The sequence below is a fragment of the Heterodontus francisci genome, chromosome 8, assembly GCF_036365525.1.
Source record: "Heterodontus francisci isolate sHetFra1 chromosome 8, sHetFra1.hap1, whole genome shotgun sequence".
Lineage (NCBI taxonomy): Eukaryota > Metazoa > Chordata > Chondrichthyes > Heterodontiformes > Heterodontidae > Heterodontus > Heterodontus francisci.
This window is the reverse complement of record NC_090378.1, coordinates 88154272-88171658: the sequence shown is the minus strand read 5'-3', so window position 1 is coordinate 88171658 and position 17387 is coordinate 88154272. Positions and strand designations below refer to the sequence as shown.

The 17387-nt window shown below is 41.0% G+C and overlaps 1 protein-coding gene across 2 annotated transcripts in view; it reads left to right on the top strand.

The window, feature by feature from the left end:
• The window catches only part of nek7 (NIMA-related kinase 7), a 342924-nt gene that overhangs the window by 282602 nt on the left and 42935 nt on the right, over positions 1-17387 (top strand). For both annotated transcript variants that reach the window (XM_068037696.1, XM_068037695.1), the window contains exons 6-7: positions 1453-1561; positions 5943-6050. In XM_068037696.1, the coding sequence (XP_067893797.1) occupies positions 1453-1561; positions 5943-6050 (217 nt within the window). The remainder of the gene's footprint in view (positions 1-1452; positions 1562-5942; positions 6051-17387) is intronic.

The following is a 17387-nucleotide window of genomic DNA, read 5'->3' as shown; positions in this document are numbered from 1 at the left end:
TGGATCTTCCAAAATGCATCACCTCGCATTTGCCCTGATTGAACTCCATCTGCCATTTCTCTGCCCAACTCTCCAGTCTATCTAGATTCTGCTGTATTCTCTGACAGTCCCCTTCACTATCTGCTACTCCACCAATCTTAGTGTCGTCTGCAAACTTGCTAATCAGACCACCTATACTTTCCTCCAAATCATTAATGTATATCACAAACAACAGTGGTCCCAGCACGGATCCCTGTGGAACACCACTGGTCACACGTCTCCATTTTGAGAAACTCCCTTCCACTGCTACTCTGTCTCCTGTTGCCCAGCCAGTTCTTTATACATCTAGCTAGTACACCTTGGACCCCATGCGCCTTCGCTTTCTCCATCAGCCTACCATGGGGAACCTTATCAAACGCCTTACTGAAGTCCATGTATATGACATCTACAGCCCTTTCCTCATCAATCATTTTAAACCAACATTGGAAAGTCAAAGGCTGGAATTTTACCAGCCCTCCGATGTCAGAAGTCATGGCAGGAGGGCCTGGAAAATCCTTCCGGGAGAGGCCCACAACATGCCTCAAAGCAGGGAAGGCTCCGCTGTATTTTACCAGTGGCGGCAGTAAGGCCTCGGGGGGCAGCCCCCTAATGAAATGAAAATAAATGAATAAAAACTTACCTGGTAGCGACGGCTGACCCACATCGATATTCTGGCCAGTGGCTGTAGCCCATGCCTTTGGATCTCTGTTTGGAGATCCAAGGTGTGACACTGATGGGGAGGGGGGAGAAGTGCGGGTGGGGGGGGGGGGGAGGGAGCAGGGAGAACTACTCCTATTGGTTGTGGGGATGATGGGAAGGAATTGAGGGTCAAAGGTGCTTAAGTTAGGGTGGTAAAGTTCAGAGAATCAAAAAGTGTTTTTTTGGGGGAATGTCAATTTTTTAAATGAGGACTCAATGGAGGGGTGGGAGAGGGGATTCAAAGTTAAATTATAATATTTCTACAGTCTTTATTAAAACGGGACCTTTAAAAAAAAAAAGTTTTAAATGTGTGTACGCCGCGCACCTTTTCAAGCTTGTTGCCATTTGTGGTGGCAAGCCATTAAAATTAACCCAAAATGTTCCTTACATGTGGAAATAAAATAAACCAGGTGTATACCCAATGACAATAATTCCCTTGGTCAGCACTTGCTTTCAGTTAAAACTGTATTCCCAGAAGAGTATTTAAGTTGTAATATGATGTGAATTATTTGTATTTCAATACATTTGCCCATTTATACCATCCGTGGGGCAAAATCATTTCTAAATCTATGTATTAGGAATTACAATCGTAAGTTGTATGCTGTGTACATAAATTTGTTTTGATTTTTTTTTTTGCTTTCAGAGTTTTCTGTTTCAAATTAATAATGTTGTAGGTTTTTCATTCTACCAACCAGTACTAATTTGGATTCATAGTGTTGTCTCATGTTTTCATAGCATTTTAAAAAACAGAAGCGGCTGATTCCAGAAAGAACAATATGGAAGTATTTTGTTCAACTCTGCAGTGCCTTGGAACACATGCATTCTCGGCGTGTCATGCACAGAGGTAACTTCAATACATAATAATACACCATAAACAATGATAAAACAAATCATTCTACTAATATCGTCATTTTCTGAATGGATTTGTTGGAACACCACAAACCAGAACTAGCTGTGCATAAAGGCCGCAAGTAGACTTCCTCAGTGCAGCATATATAGGATAAATACCATTCAATCAGCTATTTCCAGGGTCTCCCATGGCATTGCTCACAATAAGTAAGCAGATACAGAAAGGGTTAGGGAACAAGTGTGGATAGCATTGAAAGCAAAGGATCTAAGGTTTTATCAGAGTGAAGAGGGAGCATTTTTTAATAATGAATTTAAAAAATCATCCACTTATTCACAAGAAGTTTGGAGTGCCATTGTGTTGCTCATGGTAGGTCACAGAATATGGGCTCAGAACTCTCTGCAGTAGTGATATCAACAAGTAACTCCATAAGTAAGACGGTTGTGCTTCCTGATGCTCCAGTAGCAAGTTTATGCCAAAGTCTGCTTGAAAACTAAGTGGCGCAGTGAGCGAGCAGTCCAATGTATTGATCCCGCCATCAACAGTACAATTTATCTTTCAGCTTAAAGTCATGCCACAAAAAATGTCTATTCCAAAATGCAATGCAAAATTACTAAAGTACAGGCATATGTTTATTGAGCTGGTTTTAAACTGTGCTGGCATTGTTGGAGGATAGAATAGAGCTGCTAAGATCAAGCAGTTGGTTCAGTGGAAGCTATCACTTGGTTGGCAGTTCACTGGGCTATCAAAAGTTGCAAAATTCTTCCAGCTTCACAATATGAAGACCAACAATGCAAAGTTGTTAAGAGGATGTTTAGGCTGTCTTATTTATAGTTGCTTTTTCCCTTTTTCCGCAGGTTTTGAGTTGAAAATTTAATTTACCACTGATCAAAAGGGCCATATTGTTAAAGACTAGAAATTACTGCTAATGTTGTTGAAGCCTGATACCTTCAGCTATAGTAATTTAAAATATGTTGCTTAAATTTAGTTGTGGATAGCATTTTAAATAGATAAATTCAGTTTTGTTGTTTTAAAATCTGCATTGATTTAAATATTACATACGTTTGTGTTACTTTCTTGAAATTGGATCCACACCACCAAGATGAAAGTTATTTATTATATTGTTTTCCATATGGTTTAAATATTATTTATTTCCACGGACTTTTAATTCCAGGCATTTTCATCTGTACATCAGGTTGTGCAGCAGATGGCTGTGCTCTCTTTAAGGACAGGGTTTAAGTGACCACCAGTTTGAAAGTCCTTATCTGGGTCAGGATTTTCTTGAATTCATTGAGTTAGGAGGCGTGCATTTATCACAAAAGGTGCAAATTACTCCCAAGTCAACAGCTTTCTATCGATTAAGAGAAAGGTCTGGATTTCTCAGCTCGTTTTCCTAATAATGTTCATTATATGCTAATTTGGGTCAGTAGGCAAGATTTCACACGTGGCCTGTGCAAGTTCCACAAGGACTCCCAAAGCCAGGAAAATTAAACACCCTGCTTCCTCAAATACAATACCGTAAATCACACCTCTGCTGGTCTTCAGCACCATCATTTTCAGTCACTGGCACCATGATCTCTTGGAACTAGAGTAATGGCACACACCATTCATGCGCCATACTACGGTCAAAGTTTTCTGTAAATTCCATGCCACGATCCTCCATACCTCTGCTTGTTGTCTGTCTTTTCCAATGTTATTTTCTGTGTCTTTGTATTTTTCCCATGGTTGTCTATGTCTCCCTTATTTTTTGGCTTAGTATGAAGTTCTTTTTGGGCTTTTTTGGGTGGGAGGGTGCGCAGTGAGTTAGATGTATGGGAGTGGTTGGTAGGGCTTTAGCTTGGGAGGTTGATCAGTTTTGTGCAGGAAACCGAGAAAGCTTGAGGTCTAGACTGCCTTTTGGGTGATGAGTTGTGACTCGGTGAGGGAAAGCAAAGTCACTGAAGATACTGCATGATATTTGGCGCTGCAGCTGTACACTGCATTTCGGCTCCACTATTTGTTAGAAGACCTTCGATCGTATAACCTCCTTCTCACAACATCATCATTCGCATTGCCTCCTCTTCACTTCTGCTCCACAGCACTATCTCATGCTTTCCACAGGCTGACACTGCAATGCAGTTCTGAGGGAATGCTGAACTGTCAAAAGGTGTCTTCTTTTGGAGATGTTAAACTAAGGAGACCGCATCCTCTCAGTTGGACATAAAAGACCCCTTGGCACTATTCGAAGTAGAAAGTGGGAATTCTTCCTGGTGTCCTGGCCAATTTTTATCCCTCAGCCAACATTACTAAAACAGAATATTTGGTCATTATCACATTACTATTTGGGGGAGCTTGCTGTGCACAAATTGGCTGCTGCATTTCCCAAACCACACTTCAAAAAGTACTCGATTGGCTGTAAAAAAAAAAGTCATGGAAGGTGCTTAATAAATGCATATTTATTCATAGTCATTCCTCTTCATCAGTCCTCATCCCCACTTGCCCATTTTCTTTGCGTGCCTCTTGATGCGTCCCTTTGTCACCTTCATCTGATCTGCATTCCCCAGTAGTCCTGCCAAAACTCCTTGCTCCCTCATTCATTCTCAGATTCCCCATCCTTGCTACCTCGTATCCAGTACTCACTTCCCTCAGTTCTTAACACTAATTCTCCTTTCATTCTTTCCTAAGCCCCCGCTCAAACTTCCCTACCTACTTGAATGCTATGCATCCTTTCTAAGTGAAATTTGCAGTGGATGGCCATGATGGCCATGAAACCATTGTCGATTGTTGTAAAAACCCATCTGATTCACTAATGTCCTTTACGGAAGGAAATCTGCTGTCCTTACCTGGTCTGGCCTACATGTGACTCCAGACCCACAGCAATGTGGTTAACTCTTACATGCCCTCTGAAATGGCCTAGCAAGCCACTCAGTTGTACCTAACCGCTACGAAGTCAACCTCACATGGACGGTTCAAGAAGGCAGCTCACCACCAACCTCTCAAGGGCAATTAGGGATGGGCAATAAATGCTGGCTTAGCCAGCGATGCCCACATCCCATGAATGAATTAAAAAAAAAAATCTCTCCAGGATGTCAAATACTTTGCAGTAAGTCTTAGTCTCTGTAGCTATATGGGATCATTGGTTGTACTGTTACAGGTTGAAAATGCTGTTTCATTAATGGATGTATGATTTTCAGTTGCTGTGGTCCATCCTTCTGGGAAAGGTTCAAGCTGCAAAAAGAGCCCACATCTGTAGTGGTGGTCCTAAGGTCAAAGTCTCAGCACCAATGAAAACACCTTTGCAATTGCTACTTGGACACACTGCCCATATTGAAGCTAGTTTGTTCCTCAGCTGCACTTATCTCTTTAACAGTGAGCTGATTAGTTTATTGACAGCTGACATTTCTAGTTGGTTTTATAAGTTGTATGTTAGGTGTTTTATTGTCAATTTGACTCCTTATTGGTAAAACATAAAAGTTAATTTCTTACTTTTTCACTCATTGTCAACTCAATTTTACAATAATGATCAACTATTAACTTCAGATCAGGCAAATGTGAAACATTGTATTCCTCCATACTTTTGAAAAAGTATTTACTTTTTGGGAATTGGCAGTAAAAGTTTTAGGTTTAATATATTAATACAATCCAAAACATTTGTCATGAGTTGCCAGGATTCATATTTGTGCCATGCTTACATGCACGTTCATTTATGAATGACCATGGAATTCAATATGAAGCCCAACTTGTGCTTCTCTACAAGGAGGGAAGGAAATGTGAATTATGCAAACTCTGGCAATTATTTACAGAATTTCATTGTCAGAGGTTTGGGAATCTTGTCGCATAGCTATCCTTGTGGATGGGGAATGATTTAACAGAACCTTAGTTTCCCCCAACTGTATGGTGTAAATAAATAATCTGTTACTTTCTTTTTCTGTTTCACATGGTAGTGACTAGGAAACAACTAAATTATATTGCTGGCCTGTGCTAAGTTATCTGATCTCGGATTGGGCAGCAGTTCGGGTGCTAGTTTGGATGCCACTGGAACTCTACTTAGCAAAATAAGTCAAGTGTCTTCCAAGGATAAGGCAAGAAAATGTGGGATAGGAAGGAAAATTATTTTGAGGGACTTTACGGTCCAATTTTTTTCCTTGGAATGTTGTTCAAAAACTAGAAAACTGCAAAACTATATTCATAGTTATTGCTTCATTGTTAAATTAGAAATGAGACGACCAAATAAGTTCTAGTTTAATTCAGAATTAAGAGTACATGAAGCAGTGATAGGTTTCCTAATTAAATAATTTTCTTTCTGGCAAAGTTGTGAAACCTTTATTATGCTGTTGAAAATATTTCCAATTGTAATAAAATGTCAATAATTATTTACATATATTTTGTTCCCTTGCAGATATCAAACCTGCTAATGTGTTCATTACAGCAACTGGGGTAGTAAAGCTGGGAGACCTTGGATTGGGCAGATTCTTTAGTTCGAAAACTACAGCAGCACATTCTTTAGGTGAGCAACCCTGCACAACACGAATCCATCTAATTACAGAAGCGGGATGTATTTCATTAAGAGTGAGACCAAAACCATATGTCTGTTGTAAACATGCAAGCAGCAAAAGGCATGCTTCCCAACCACTATTGGGTATATTTATTTCCTTGTGCAGTTAGGGGGTTTCCTGTTTCTTTGACCTTTGCCATAACACAGGGTATGTCTGGAAGTAACAAGTCCAGTCTTGCTGCTGATACACTGTTGTGTAATCAGAGTTCTGTAATAAAGACCAAAGAGTTTATGATGAATAGACTGCTTCAAGGCTACATGCTGGGCTTGACCCATTGATCCTTTCAGAGGTTTATAATGCCGAAAACCTTGAACAATCAGACAGCTACTTTTTTTTTTATTACATTGCTACCTTATTTTGGAGATTGTGTTGTCAAGGTGTAGTTCAACTAAAGATTTTGTTTTTTTTGTTTCTTGGCTAATATTTAAACAAAGAGTTCAAGTATTAGTTTCTGGCTGTTACAAAGAATGCAGATAAAAAAACTATTAACTTTCAGAAGCCTTGATTGAGATGGGATTTGAGTTGGGCATGTCATTGATTTACTTGGATCAGTTGGAAACACAAACATAATTTCAGAGAAGCTGGTCCTTGAATGCCATTTTATTTCAAAGCAGTATTTTCCTGGTAAGGGAATATAGTGTTCATTATTTCCTGGTAGAATCATAGAATGGTTAGAGTATAGAAGGAGGCCATTCAGTCCATCGAGTCTATGCTGGCTCTCCAAGTGTCCCACTCCCCTGCCCTTTCCCCGTAGCACTGCAGTTTTTTTTCTGTTCAGGTGCTTATCCAATTCTATTTTAAAAGCATGATTGAATCTAGCCTGAATTTAGTTGAGCTCCTGGTTGACTGGCTCCGTGGCGGGGGTGGGTGGGGGCAGAAGATCGCACCAGCAGCAGCCCACCACAGAGCCCGACACCGGGATTGCCAGGTCTGAACTTCCTGGAGGCGGCGAGGCTCCATGGCAGCACTGCACGGCAATGGGACCCAACTTTAAATATTTAAATAAAGGATATAAATAAATTAATGTACCTTTCACTGCGATCTTGGCTGTCTGCGATCTTCCATGCGGCGACTGGTGCTCACGTGCCTTCACTTTCCTGTCTAGGGAAAGCTGGCCCCACCGAGGTGGGGGAGTGGGGATCTTAGGATTTCTAATGTAGTGGGGGTGAGGAGGGGTCAACATTTATTTTCGGTGTTGTGGGTACAATGTGATGTCTCACGTTGGATCATCTTTCAAGGCTTCATTAAACTTCCTAGCAGGAGAAGATGTTGTATGATGTGATGGGTTAAAGACGTGTTGGACAGCTTCGCTATAGGGATTGGTTGAGGGAAAATGTACAAGTGTTTGAAGCTGAAGATACAGGAAAATGGGATTAGATTAGTGCACCAACAGACTCTTCTCATGCTGTAAATTTCTGTGGTTCCCTGTTGTAACACATACCCCTTCTAATTTGACAAAGAGACACTTGTATTTCCAGTCTACCTGGTGGTTTATATTTTTATTGTAAAAATATTTTCTATTCCTCTTCTTCAGGTCCTACAATGCAGTACATCATTTGATGACTCAGACAGTGGACCGGTGTAGTTCTGCTATATTTCTGCTACCACTTGCACAAGACAGTCTCCACTTATGATGTCTCTGTCACTACTTCTTAAGGGAATTGTCTCATCCTGAAATCAGGAACATACACTGCAGTCTCTGTGATTAGGGCTGGCAGCCCTTTAAAAGTGGCACCAGCGCCTGCACAGGGATAGCTGAAGCCATTCATGGCGTTGCTGAGACCACCCCCACCATGTGATTGTTGGGCACGGGCCACCCAATGTATGCAAATGAGCCACCACGAGCTAGATCGAGGTGACGTGGCGGCGGCACGCAGCAGCATGTGCAGGCCGCCATTTACTTCGTCCACTGCCACTTCCGGTAGCAGAAGAAGAAAATTCAGCCCACTGTCTCGATCGCCTTTTCAGGCGGTGCATTCCAGATTGTAACCAATTGCTGTGCAAAAAAACTTTACATAAGAGCATAAGAGGAGCAGGAGTAGACCATAAGGCCCCTTGAGCTTGCTTCTCCATTTAATGCGATCATGGCTGATCTTCTGCCTAAACTGCACTTTCCTGCCTGCTCCCTTGATTCCCTGAGACACCAAAAATCTGTCAATTTCAACCTTAAATATACTTAACAATGGAGCATCCACAACCGTCTGGGGTAGAGAATTCCAAAGATTCCTAACCCTCTGAGTGAACCCCTCATGCTGAGACTGTACCCCATGCTCCAGATTTCCCAGCCAGGTGCCTACCCTGTCGGCCCTCTTCAGAATCTTGTATGTTTCAATGAGATTGCCCCTCATTCTTCTAAACTCCAGAGAGGATGTGCCCTAATTTATACAGCTTTTCATCATAGGACAACCCTCTCATCCTTTGCTGTGTCACCTCCAGTGCAAGTATAAGTCCAACATGCCATTTGCTTTCCTAATTGCTTGCTGTACCTGCATGCTTATAGGAGTACATCCAAGTCCCTCTGAACATCAACATTTAGAAGTTTTTCACCCCTTTTTTTTAAAAAAAAAAAATTTTTGCTTTTCAATTTTTACGACCAAAGTGAATAACCTCACACTTCCCCACATTATGCTCCATCTGCCACCTTGTTGCCCGCTCACTTAACCTGTCTACATCTGTTTGCAGCTTCTTTTTGTCCTTCTCACAGCTTACATTCCCACTTAATTTTGTATTGTCAGCAACCTTAGATACATTACTCTCTGTCTCTTCATCCAGGTCATTAATATAGATTGTAAATAGCTGAGGCACTAGCCCGATCCTTGCGACACTCCACCAGTTACAGCCTGCCGCGTGAAAATGCTCCATTCATCCCTACTCCCTGCATCCTGTCTGTTAACCAATTCTCCATCCATGCTAATATATTGCCCCCAACTCTGAGCCCTTATCTTGCATATTAACATTTTGTGTGGGACCTTATCGAATGTCTTTTGGAAATCCAAGTATACTACATCCATGGGTTCCCCTTTATCTACCCTACTAATTACATCCTCAAAAACTCTAATAAATTTGTCAAACACAATTTCCAATTCACTCAGACCATTCTACAATCTAGGGGGAATTTTGGAAAATCATGACCAGTGTATCCACTATCTCTGCAACTACCTCTTTTAGAATCCTAGGATGTAGGCCATCAGATCCTGGGGATTTGTCAGCTTTTAGTCCCTTAAGTTCTCTGATACTTTTTCTGTGTTACTATTAATTACCTTTAACTTTCTCACTCTTATTAGCACCTTGGTTACCTGTGAAGACAGACAAACTACTTATTCAATGCCTCTGCCATTATTCATTGCCCATGATAATTTCTCCTGTCTCTGCCTCTAAGGGACCAATGTGTACTTTAGCTACTCTCCTTTTTATACTTGTAAAAGCTCTTATAATCTGTTTTAATATTCCTGGCTAGTTTACTCATTCTATTTTTTCTCTTTTTCTCAACTTCTTGGTTACCCTTTGCTGCTTACTAAAACACTCCCAGTCCTCTTCTTTTAATCTAATACTATTCTTAACTTCCCTGGTAAACCTCCGATGTATCTTTCTAGATGAGGTTTTTTTTAATGGAATGTATTTTTGTTGAACATTTTGAATTATTTCTTTAAATGTTTCCCACTGCTTATTTGCCGCCTTAACTTTTAATCTGTTTAGCCAGTTAAGCATAGGTAGCTCTCCCCTCATACCTACGTAATTGGCTTTGTTTAAGGTCCTTGTTTAGGACTGGAGTATGTCACTTATAAATTCAATATGGAATTCAATTGTATTGTGATCAGTTTTTTCGAGAGGATCTTTTACTATGGGATTACTAATTAAACCTGCTTCATTGTAGAATACTAGATCTGAAATAGCTTTATCCTGAGTTGGTTCCACAATGTATTGTTCTGGGAAACTGTCACAGAAGCATTCTACAAACTCATCTTCCAGACTACCTTTGCCAATTTGATTTGTCCAGTCTATATGAAGTTTAAAGTCCTCCACAATTATTACATTGCCTTTGTTACAAGTTCTAATTATTTCTTGCTTAATGCTCTGTCCAGTGGTATAACTATTGTTCAGAGGGCTATAAGCTACTACCACCAGTGTTTTCTGACCCTTGTTAATCCTAATCTCCAACCGTACTGATTCTACTTCCTGATCTTCTGAGTCAAGATCCTTTCTTACTGCAGTCCTTTGCGTCATCCTTTACTGTCAGGGCTACTACCCCTCCTTTTCCATTCTGTCTGTCTGTTCAAAATGTGTACCTGGAATATTTATTTCTCAGCCATGGTCACTTTGTAATCATGTCTCTATTTGGGCCGTTAGTTCATCTATCATACTAGAATGCTTCACACATTCACGTAAAGAGCCTATAATTTTTTTTTCACTACTATTCTTTGTATGGACCATATTCGCTGATGCACTGTCCCTTCCTGCCCTATGCTGCTCTCTTTACCCCCAAATCACTACACTGCTCCATTGCCTCAACGTTTCTGTTCAGATTTCTAAATCTGCCTTCACCTGACCCCTCCTCCCACCCTCCCCCCCAATTTTTAGTTTAAAGCCCTCCACAGCCTATTTCTACGATTGACTAGAACACTGATCCCAGCTTGGTTTAAATGGAGCTCTTCTTGTGCCAGTGCCTCATGAATTAAAACCCCTTCTTCTCGCATCACTCTTTGAACCATGCATTTAATTCTTTAATCTACTTGACCTTATGCCACAGGTAACAATCCAAAGATGATTACCATTGATCTGCAATTTAATTTGGACCCAAGTCCACAAACACTCTCAGCAGAGCATCATTCCTAATTCTACCTATGTCGTTGGTTCCTACATGGATCACAACAACTGGATCCTCCCCCTCTCACTCCAAGGTTGTCGCCAACTGTGAAGAGATGACTTAAACCGCACCACCAAGCAAGCAATGCAACCTTCGGAACTCCCAGCCGCAGCTGCAGAGAAAACTAACTATCCCATTGACTATAGTCATAGAGTTATACAGCGCAGAAGCAAGCCATTCGGCCCATCGTGTCTGTGCCAGCCATCAAGCACCTATCTATTCTAATCCCATTTTCCAGCACTTGGCCCATAGCCTTGTATGCTATGGCATTTCAAGTGCTCATCTAAACACTTTTTAAATATTGTGAGGGTTCCTGCCTCGACCACCTCTTCAGGCAGTGTGTTCCAGATTCCAACCACCCTCTGGGCGAAAATTTTTTTCCTCAAATCCCCTCTAAAGCTCCTATCCCCTTACCTTAAATCTATGCCCCCTGGTTATTGACTAAGGGAAAAAGTTTCTTCCTATCTATCAAATCAATGCCCCTCATAATTTTGTATACCTCAATCAGGTCCCCCCCCTCAGCCTTCTCTGCTCCAAGGAAAATAACCCTAGCCTATCCAGCAGGTCTGGCAGCATCTGTGGAAAGAGAAGCAGAGTTAACGTTTTGGGTCAGAGACCCTCCTCCGAAGGTCCCGAAACGTTAACTCTGCTTCTCTTTCCACAGATGCTGCCAGACCTGCTGAGTGGTTCCAGCATTTCTTGTTTTTATTTCAGATTTCCAGCATCCACAGTATTTTGCTTTTATCCTAGCCTATCCAGTCTCTTTTCACAACTGAAATGCTCCAGCCCAGGCAGCATCTTGGTGAATCTCGATGAAGGGTCAATAACCTGAAACGTTAACACTGCTTCTGTCTCCACAGATGCTGCCAGACCTGCCGAGTATTTCCAGCATTTCTTGTTTCTGTTTTAGATTTCCAGCATCTGCAGTATTTTGCTTTTATCCTGGCGAATCTCCTCTGCACCCTCTCCAGTACAATCACGTCGTTCCTATTGTGGGGCGACCAGAACTTTACACATCGTGTCCCCTATCTCATTCATTTTCACACCCCCATTTGAATGGCCCCCTGCACCATGATGCTATGGTCAGTTTGCCTATCCACCCTGCAGTTCATGTTCTCATCCGCACAGGTAGTGAATACCTTGTGCCTGTTGGTCAAAGTCAAGGGTCAAAGTTTCTCCATCATTGCCTATTGGATCCCATACCTGCCTGACTTGCAGTCACACCCTCCTTTCCCTGACCATTGACAAATTATAAAGTTCTACTTAACCAAAGAGGTGTGACTGCCTCCTGAAATAAAGTGTCCAGGTAACTCTCCCCCTCCTTGATCTCTGCAAAGACTGCAGTTCGGACTCCAGCTCAAGAACTCTGAGCCAAAGTTACATAAGGTGCCGACGCTTACTGCAGATATGGTTGTCCGGGATTGCAGTGCTTCCCAAAAACTTCCACATGTTGCAGTCACGGCACACCACCTGCCTTGCCATGTCTGTCTGACCTTATTTATTTATATGATTAGTTAACTAGTTACTAATTTAATAAAGTAAAATAATAGTAAGTTGCAGTCTTCTAGCTTGAAGACAAAAGAAAAAGACTCTACTGCTACAGGAGATAAAACAAAAAGAATCCCGTCTACACCAAAATCCTAACTTTAGCACTTAGTTTACGAAACACTCTCTTCCCTGATCACTTTGTGCTTCACACTCTCTGTGGTAGCAAACGTTGTCTACGTATGTAGACAGCTTATGACTTACAGCCAATTTACAACTGCTAAGTCAGCTTCCTGCTGCAGTAATAAACACTTATTCAGGCAACCACTTTCAGCTGATTGACAGTTAACTGCCACTGGCACTGACGGGCAGTTTCTTTTGTAGTTTTAAAGTTCTAAGTCAAATTTTAAATATTAATCAAAGTTACAGCTTGAGAAATACTTACCAGAGATATCCCAGACTTTAGCACTCAGTTTATGAAGCAATCTGTTCCTCGATCACTGCTTCATGGACTTTTACCACATGCTAGTAATAATAATACAGTAAGTACAGTTGGATAGTAGTAGTGCAAGTTAAGATTTGGATTAAGTGCAATCCTTATGTCAGTGAAAAGTGTAGGAGCTCATATTACAGACTCTGATGCAAATATACTCTGCAAGATCTCAAATGAACTAGAGCGAGGGACAATGTCAACTTCCAAATCCTGTCTAAAGGTGATAGTTTTATGCATAAGTTGATGTTTTAGTATTGGGCTAGACATTTGGACTGAGAGTACAACCAAGCTATTTAGCACATAGTTAGATGAATAAAATCATACAGCACAGAAGGAGACCATTTAGCCCATCAAGTCTGCACCAGATCTTGAAAAGAGCTTTCCAATTAGTTGCATTCCCTTCTTTTTCCAGTAACCCTGCAAATAAAAGGTATTGAATGGATAATTGGAATAGCATTCTTATCACCAGTGAAGAAGACTTTATAAGAGGAATGAAATAGCATACGTCGGCTCTATTGATTATATCTGTGTCTGATCATGCAAAATGTGCATGGCAGATGAGCATTCTTGGTTTGCTAAATCTTGCTTACTCAAGGAGGAAATAATTTGGGTCATGCACATCTGACGATCCTAAATCTAGTTATGCTAAAGGAGACAGCAGTATCTAGATTTCAAATAAAAGCTTTCACTTACAAATGATATAATTCCAAAAAGTTAGTTGCTTCCTTAACAAGCACTAGGTTAACTTTTTCCAGCTTGGTTGTTCTCGCTTCTGTTCTATCTCTGTGCTCTTAGTTATACCTTTGATTTTTGAGCATGGTAGTAAGCTTAAATCTATTCCCTCCAACCCACTGCATCTGCAAGTGCTCGGAGACTTGATTATTTCTGGCTTCAGCAACAATTTGTACCTTAGACTTCTCTGTCGCTTTTTTTTAACACCTTCCCTTCTGGCAGCGCACCTGTTTAGGAAACAGGTCTGATGCAGTGCAGCTTTATTATTGGTGTTAGTTCAGCTTTGGTAAGATCAGCATTTTTGATCTGGTTGCTGGCCTATATGCTGCTATTTCCAGCTTCCTCATCCCAGTAATGGACATGTGGAACCATGGAAAACTGGGAGCCAGATTTAATAATCTCAGATTCAGATGCAGGCTCAAGGATGTCATCTCCCAGAATCTGACTTAAAATTATGCCAGTATAGATCTGACTGCCCTCTGTTGTTTATTCCTGCATCCATGAATTGTGATAAAAGATAAAGACCCAGAAGTCCAAGGCACAGAACATCTGAAGCCAGAAGAAGAACAACACAAGGAAGGCACAGTCTACTCTCTTGAAATAGGTTCAAGCTGACCACTATGTTTGGGACTGCTGCTTTGGATCCTATGGTGTTGCTTTTCCTCTGGTCTGATAAGCCACTAACTCTTACATTGGACAAAATCACAACTGAGCCATGAAAACTTTGCTCAGAAAGTAGACCTATCTCTCTTATTGATTCAATGTTTGATGAACCAGTGGACTTTCCTTGGATGTCATAATTGTGCATTTGTACATAAAATCTCAGCTTGCCTTGCATCAAGTTTCAGTTTTCAATAATCCAGTGGCTGTTCCACAAATTAGGAAGTTTTCAACTATTATCTGATTTTAGCGTGAATCACAACTATTAGTGTCAGACACTGTATCAAGTGTTCTCTTGAGCTCAGCATTCAACCAGGTGCTGAGTCGTGGTCACATTTATTACAGTGGTATACTGCTTTCCCACTAAGCAGGACTTTAGACTTTTCATGAGATTAAATTTCTAAAAGTGCTGGGCACTGGAAGGGCACAATACTGCTGAAATCAAACCCCAGTCTAATTTAGCACAGACTTTGAGGAATGCTCGACTTGGGGTAATGTTTAGCATTATAACACTGAAAAATAATAAGATGACTAAATACTACTGAAATAAAACATTTCTCAATTACATCCTGAATAAATGGTAAAAGTTGAAATCCACAATCTTAGTGCAAATCAAATTCACAGAATCACAGAATTTTTATAGCACAGAAGGAGGATATTCGGCCCATCGTGTCTGCACCAGCTCTCCGAGTGAACAAATCACTTTGTGCCATTCCCCCGCCTTCTCCCCGTAACCCTGTACATTTTTCCTTTTAAAGTAACTATCTAATTCCCTTTTGAATGCCTTGATAAAACCTTCCTCCACCACACTCCCTGGCAGTGTATTCCAGATCCAAACCACTTCCTGCGTGAAAATGTTTTTCCTCAGGGTTGCCTTTGCTTCTTTGGCCAATTACCTTAAATGTGTGCCCTCTCATTCTTGATCCTTTCACATGTGGGAACAGTTTCTCCCCATCTAGTCTGTCCAGACCCTTCATGATTTTGAATTTCTCTATCACATCTCTTCTCGGCCATCTCTTCTCGAAGGAAAACAGTCCCAAATTCTTCAATCTATCTTCGTAAATAAAGTTCCTCATTCCTGGAACCATTGTCGTGAATCTTTCTGTACTCTCTCCAATGTTTTCATATCTTTCCTTAAATGCGGCGCCCAGAACGGGACACAATACTCCAGCTGAGGCAGAACTAGTGTCTTATACAAGTTCAACATAACCTCCTTGCTCTTGTACTTTATCCTCCTATTAATAAAGTCTAGGTTACTGTATGCTTTATTGACTGCTCTCTCAATCTGTCCTGCCACCTTCAATGACTTATTCACATGTACACCCATGTTCCTCTGCTCCTGCACCCAATTTAGACTTGTACCCTTTATTTTATATTGTTTCTCCACGTTCTTCTGACCAAAATGAATCACTTCACATTTCTCCGCTTTGAACTTCATCTGCTACTTGTCCACCTATTCCACCATCTTCTCTATGTCCTTTTGAAGTTCTATACTATCCTCCTCACAGTTCACAATGCTTCCAAGTTTCATTTCATATCTGCACATTTTGAAATTATGCATGTACACCAATGTCTAAATCATTAATATATATCGGGAAGAGCAAGGGTCCCAATACTGACCCATTGGGGAACTCCACTACATATCTTCCTCCAGCCCCAAAAACATCCATTAACCACTACTCTGTTTCCTATCATTCAGCTAGTTTCATATCCATGTTGCTACTGTCCCTTTTATTCCATGAGCTATAACTTTGCTCACAAGTTTGTTGTGTGGCACTGTATCAAACCCCTTTTGGAAGTCCATGTACACCACATCAACAGCATTGCCCTGATCAACTCTCTCTGTTACCCCTTCAAAAATACTCCAGCAAGTTAGTTAAACATGATTTTCCCTTAAAGAAAAATCTATGCTGGCTTTCCTTAATTAACCTGCACTTGTCCATGTGACTATTAATTTTGTCCCAAATTATTGTTTTAAGAAGTTTCTAGAAATTCATGGTATTGCTCTGGGCCTTTTCCCAAGTGGGGAAGGGACCCACTGATTCTACCCCCTGCCCTTGCTGCCAACCCCCCTATTCCCCCACGAGACCCTTCCAGCCCTGACCTACCTGTGGCCTGAGTCCAGCGCTGCCCCTGGGCTTCAGGTGGGTGTTCCACCAGCAGCAGCCAACGCCTCTGCAGTGGTGCTGCTCTGTTAAAGTGCTGCCCGCCACTGATTGACTGACTGGCAGGTCTCAGAGGCCGGGACTTCTGTCACCTGGATCCTTGATCCCGTGGAAGGCACATCGCTGTCCAGTTAAGTGCCTTATTGGCACTTGATTCGGCAGGCCTCCCACAGAAGGGGCAACGCGGGGCTCTCACTGATGCTTTTGCCAGAGATTGAGATTCCCATCACCTGGATAAAATCCCATCCCAGGACTAAGGTAAGATTGCAGGGTTTGATTATAAAATGTCGAATGACAGATCTTAGTATATCAATGATACAAAACTTGGATTTGAACATGGTCCAACAGCAAGACTAAAACAATTCAACAGCATTGAGTTTCAGAGATTTGCTTTTGAGAGCACATCTAAAAGATTGAATGATAAGCAATTAGAACAGTTTTTTAATATATCTTATGTTTACATTTGTAGCTTTGGTATGGCATAGTATTCATTTGTTGAATTTTCGGCTTGGTATCAAGATATTAAGTAGTGTGATTGATTGGGGATATTGAAATAAAGCCTGTCTGAGAGTTATTTTGCTCTAACCGACATGACTTGATGCTTTTCAGATTCTCTTAAGAGAACCTTTACTGGCAGCCATTCTTCACTGTGTTCAAGAATTTTAGACCATGAGCCTCTTATTTTTTGGTTTTTTTAATATATATATATTTTTTTACTAATTTATTTATTTTTAACCATGTGCTAGTCTTAAACTTATTTTTCATGTTTTTGCTTTCGTACAGAGCTGTTCATTGTTCTGCCATTAGCGCTCTTTCTGGACTCATGCTTTGTCTTTCATTATAACTATTTAGCACTCCATTTGCATTCTGTTCCATGTCAGCTGTCATT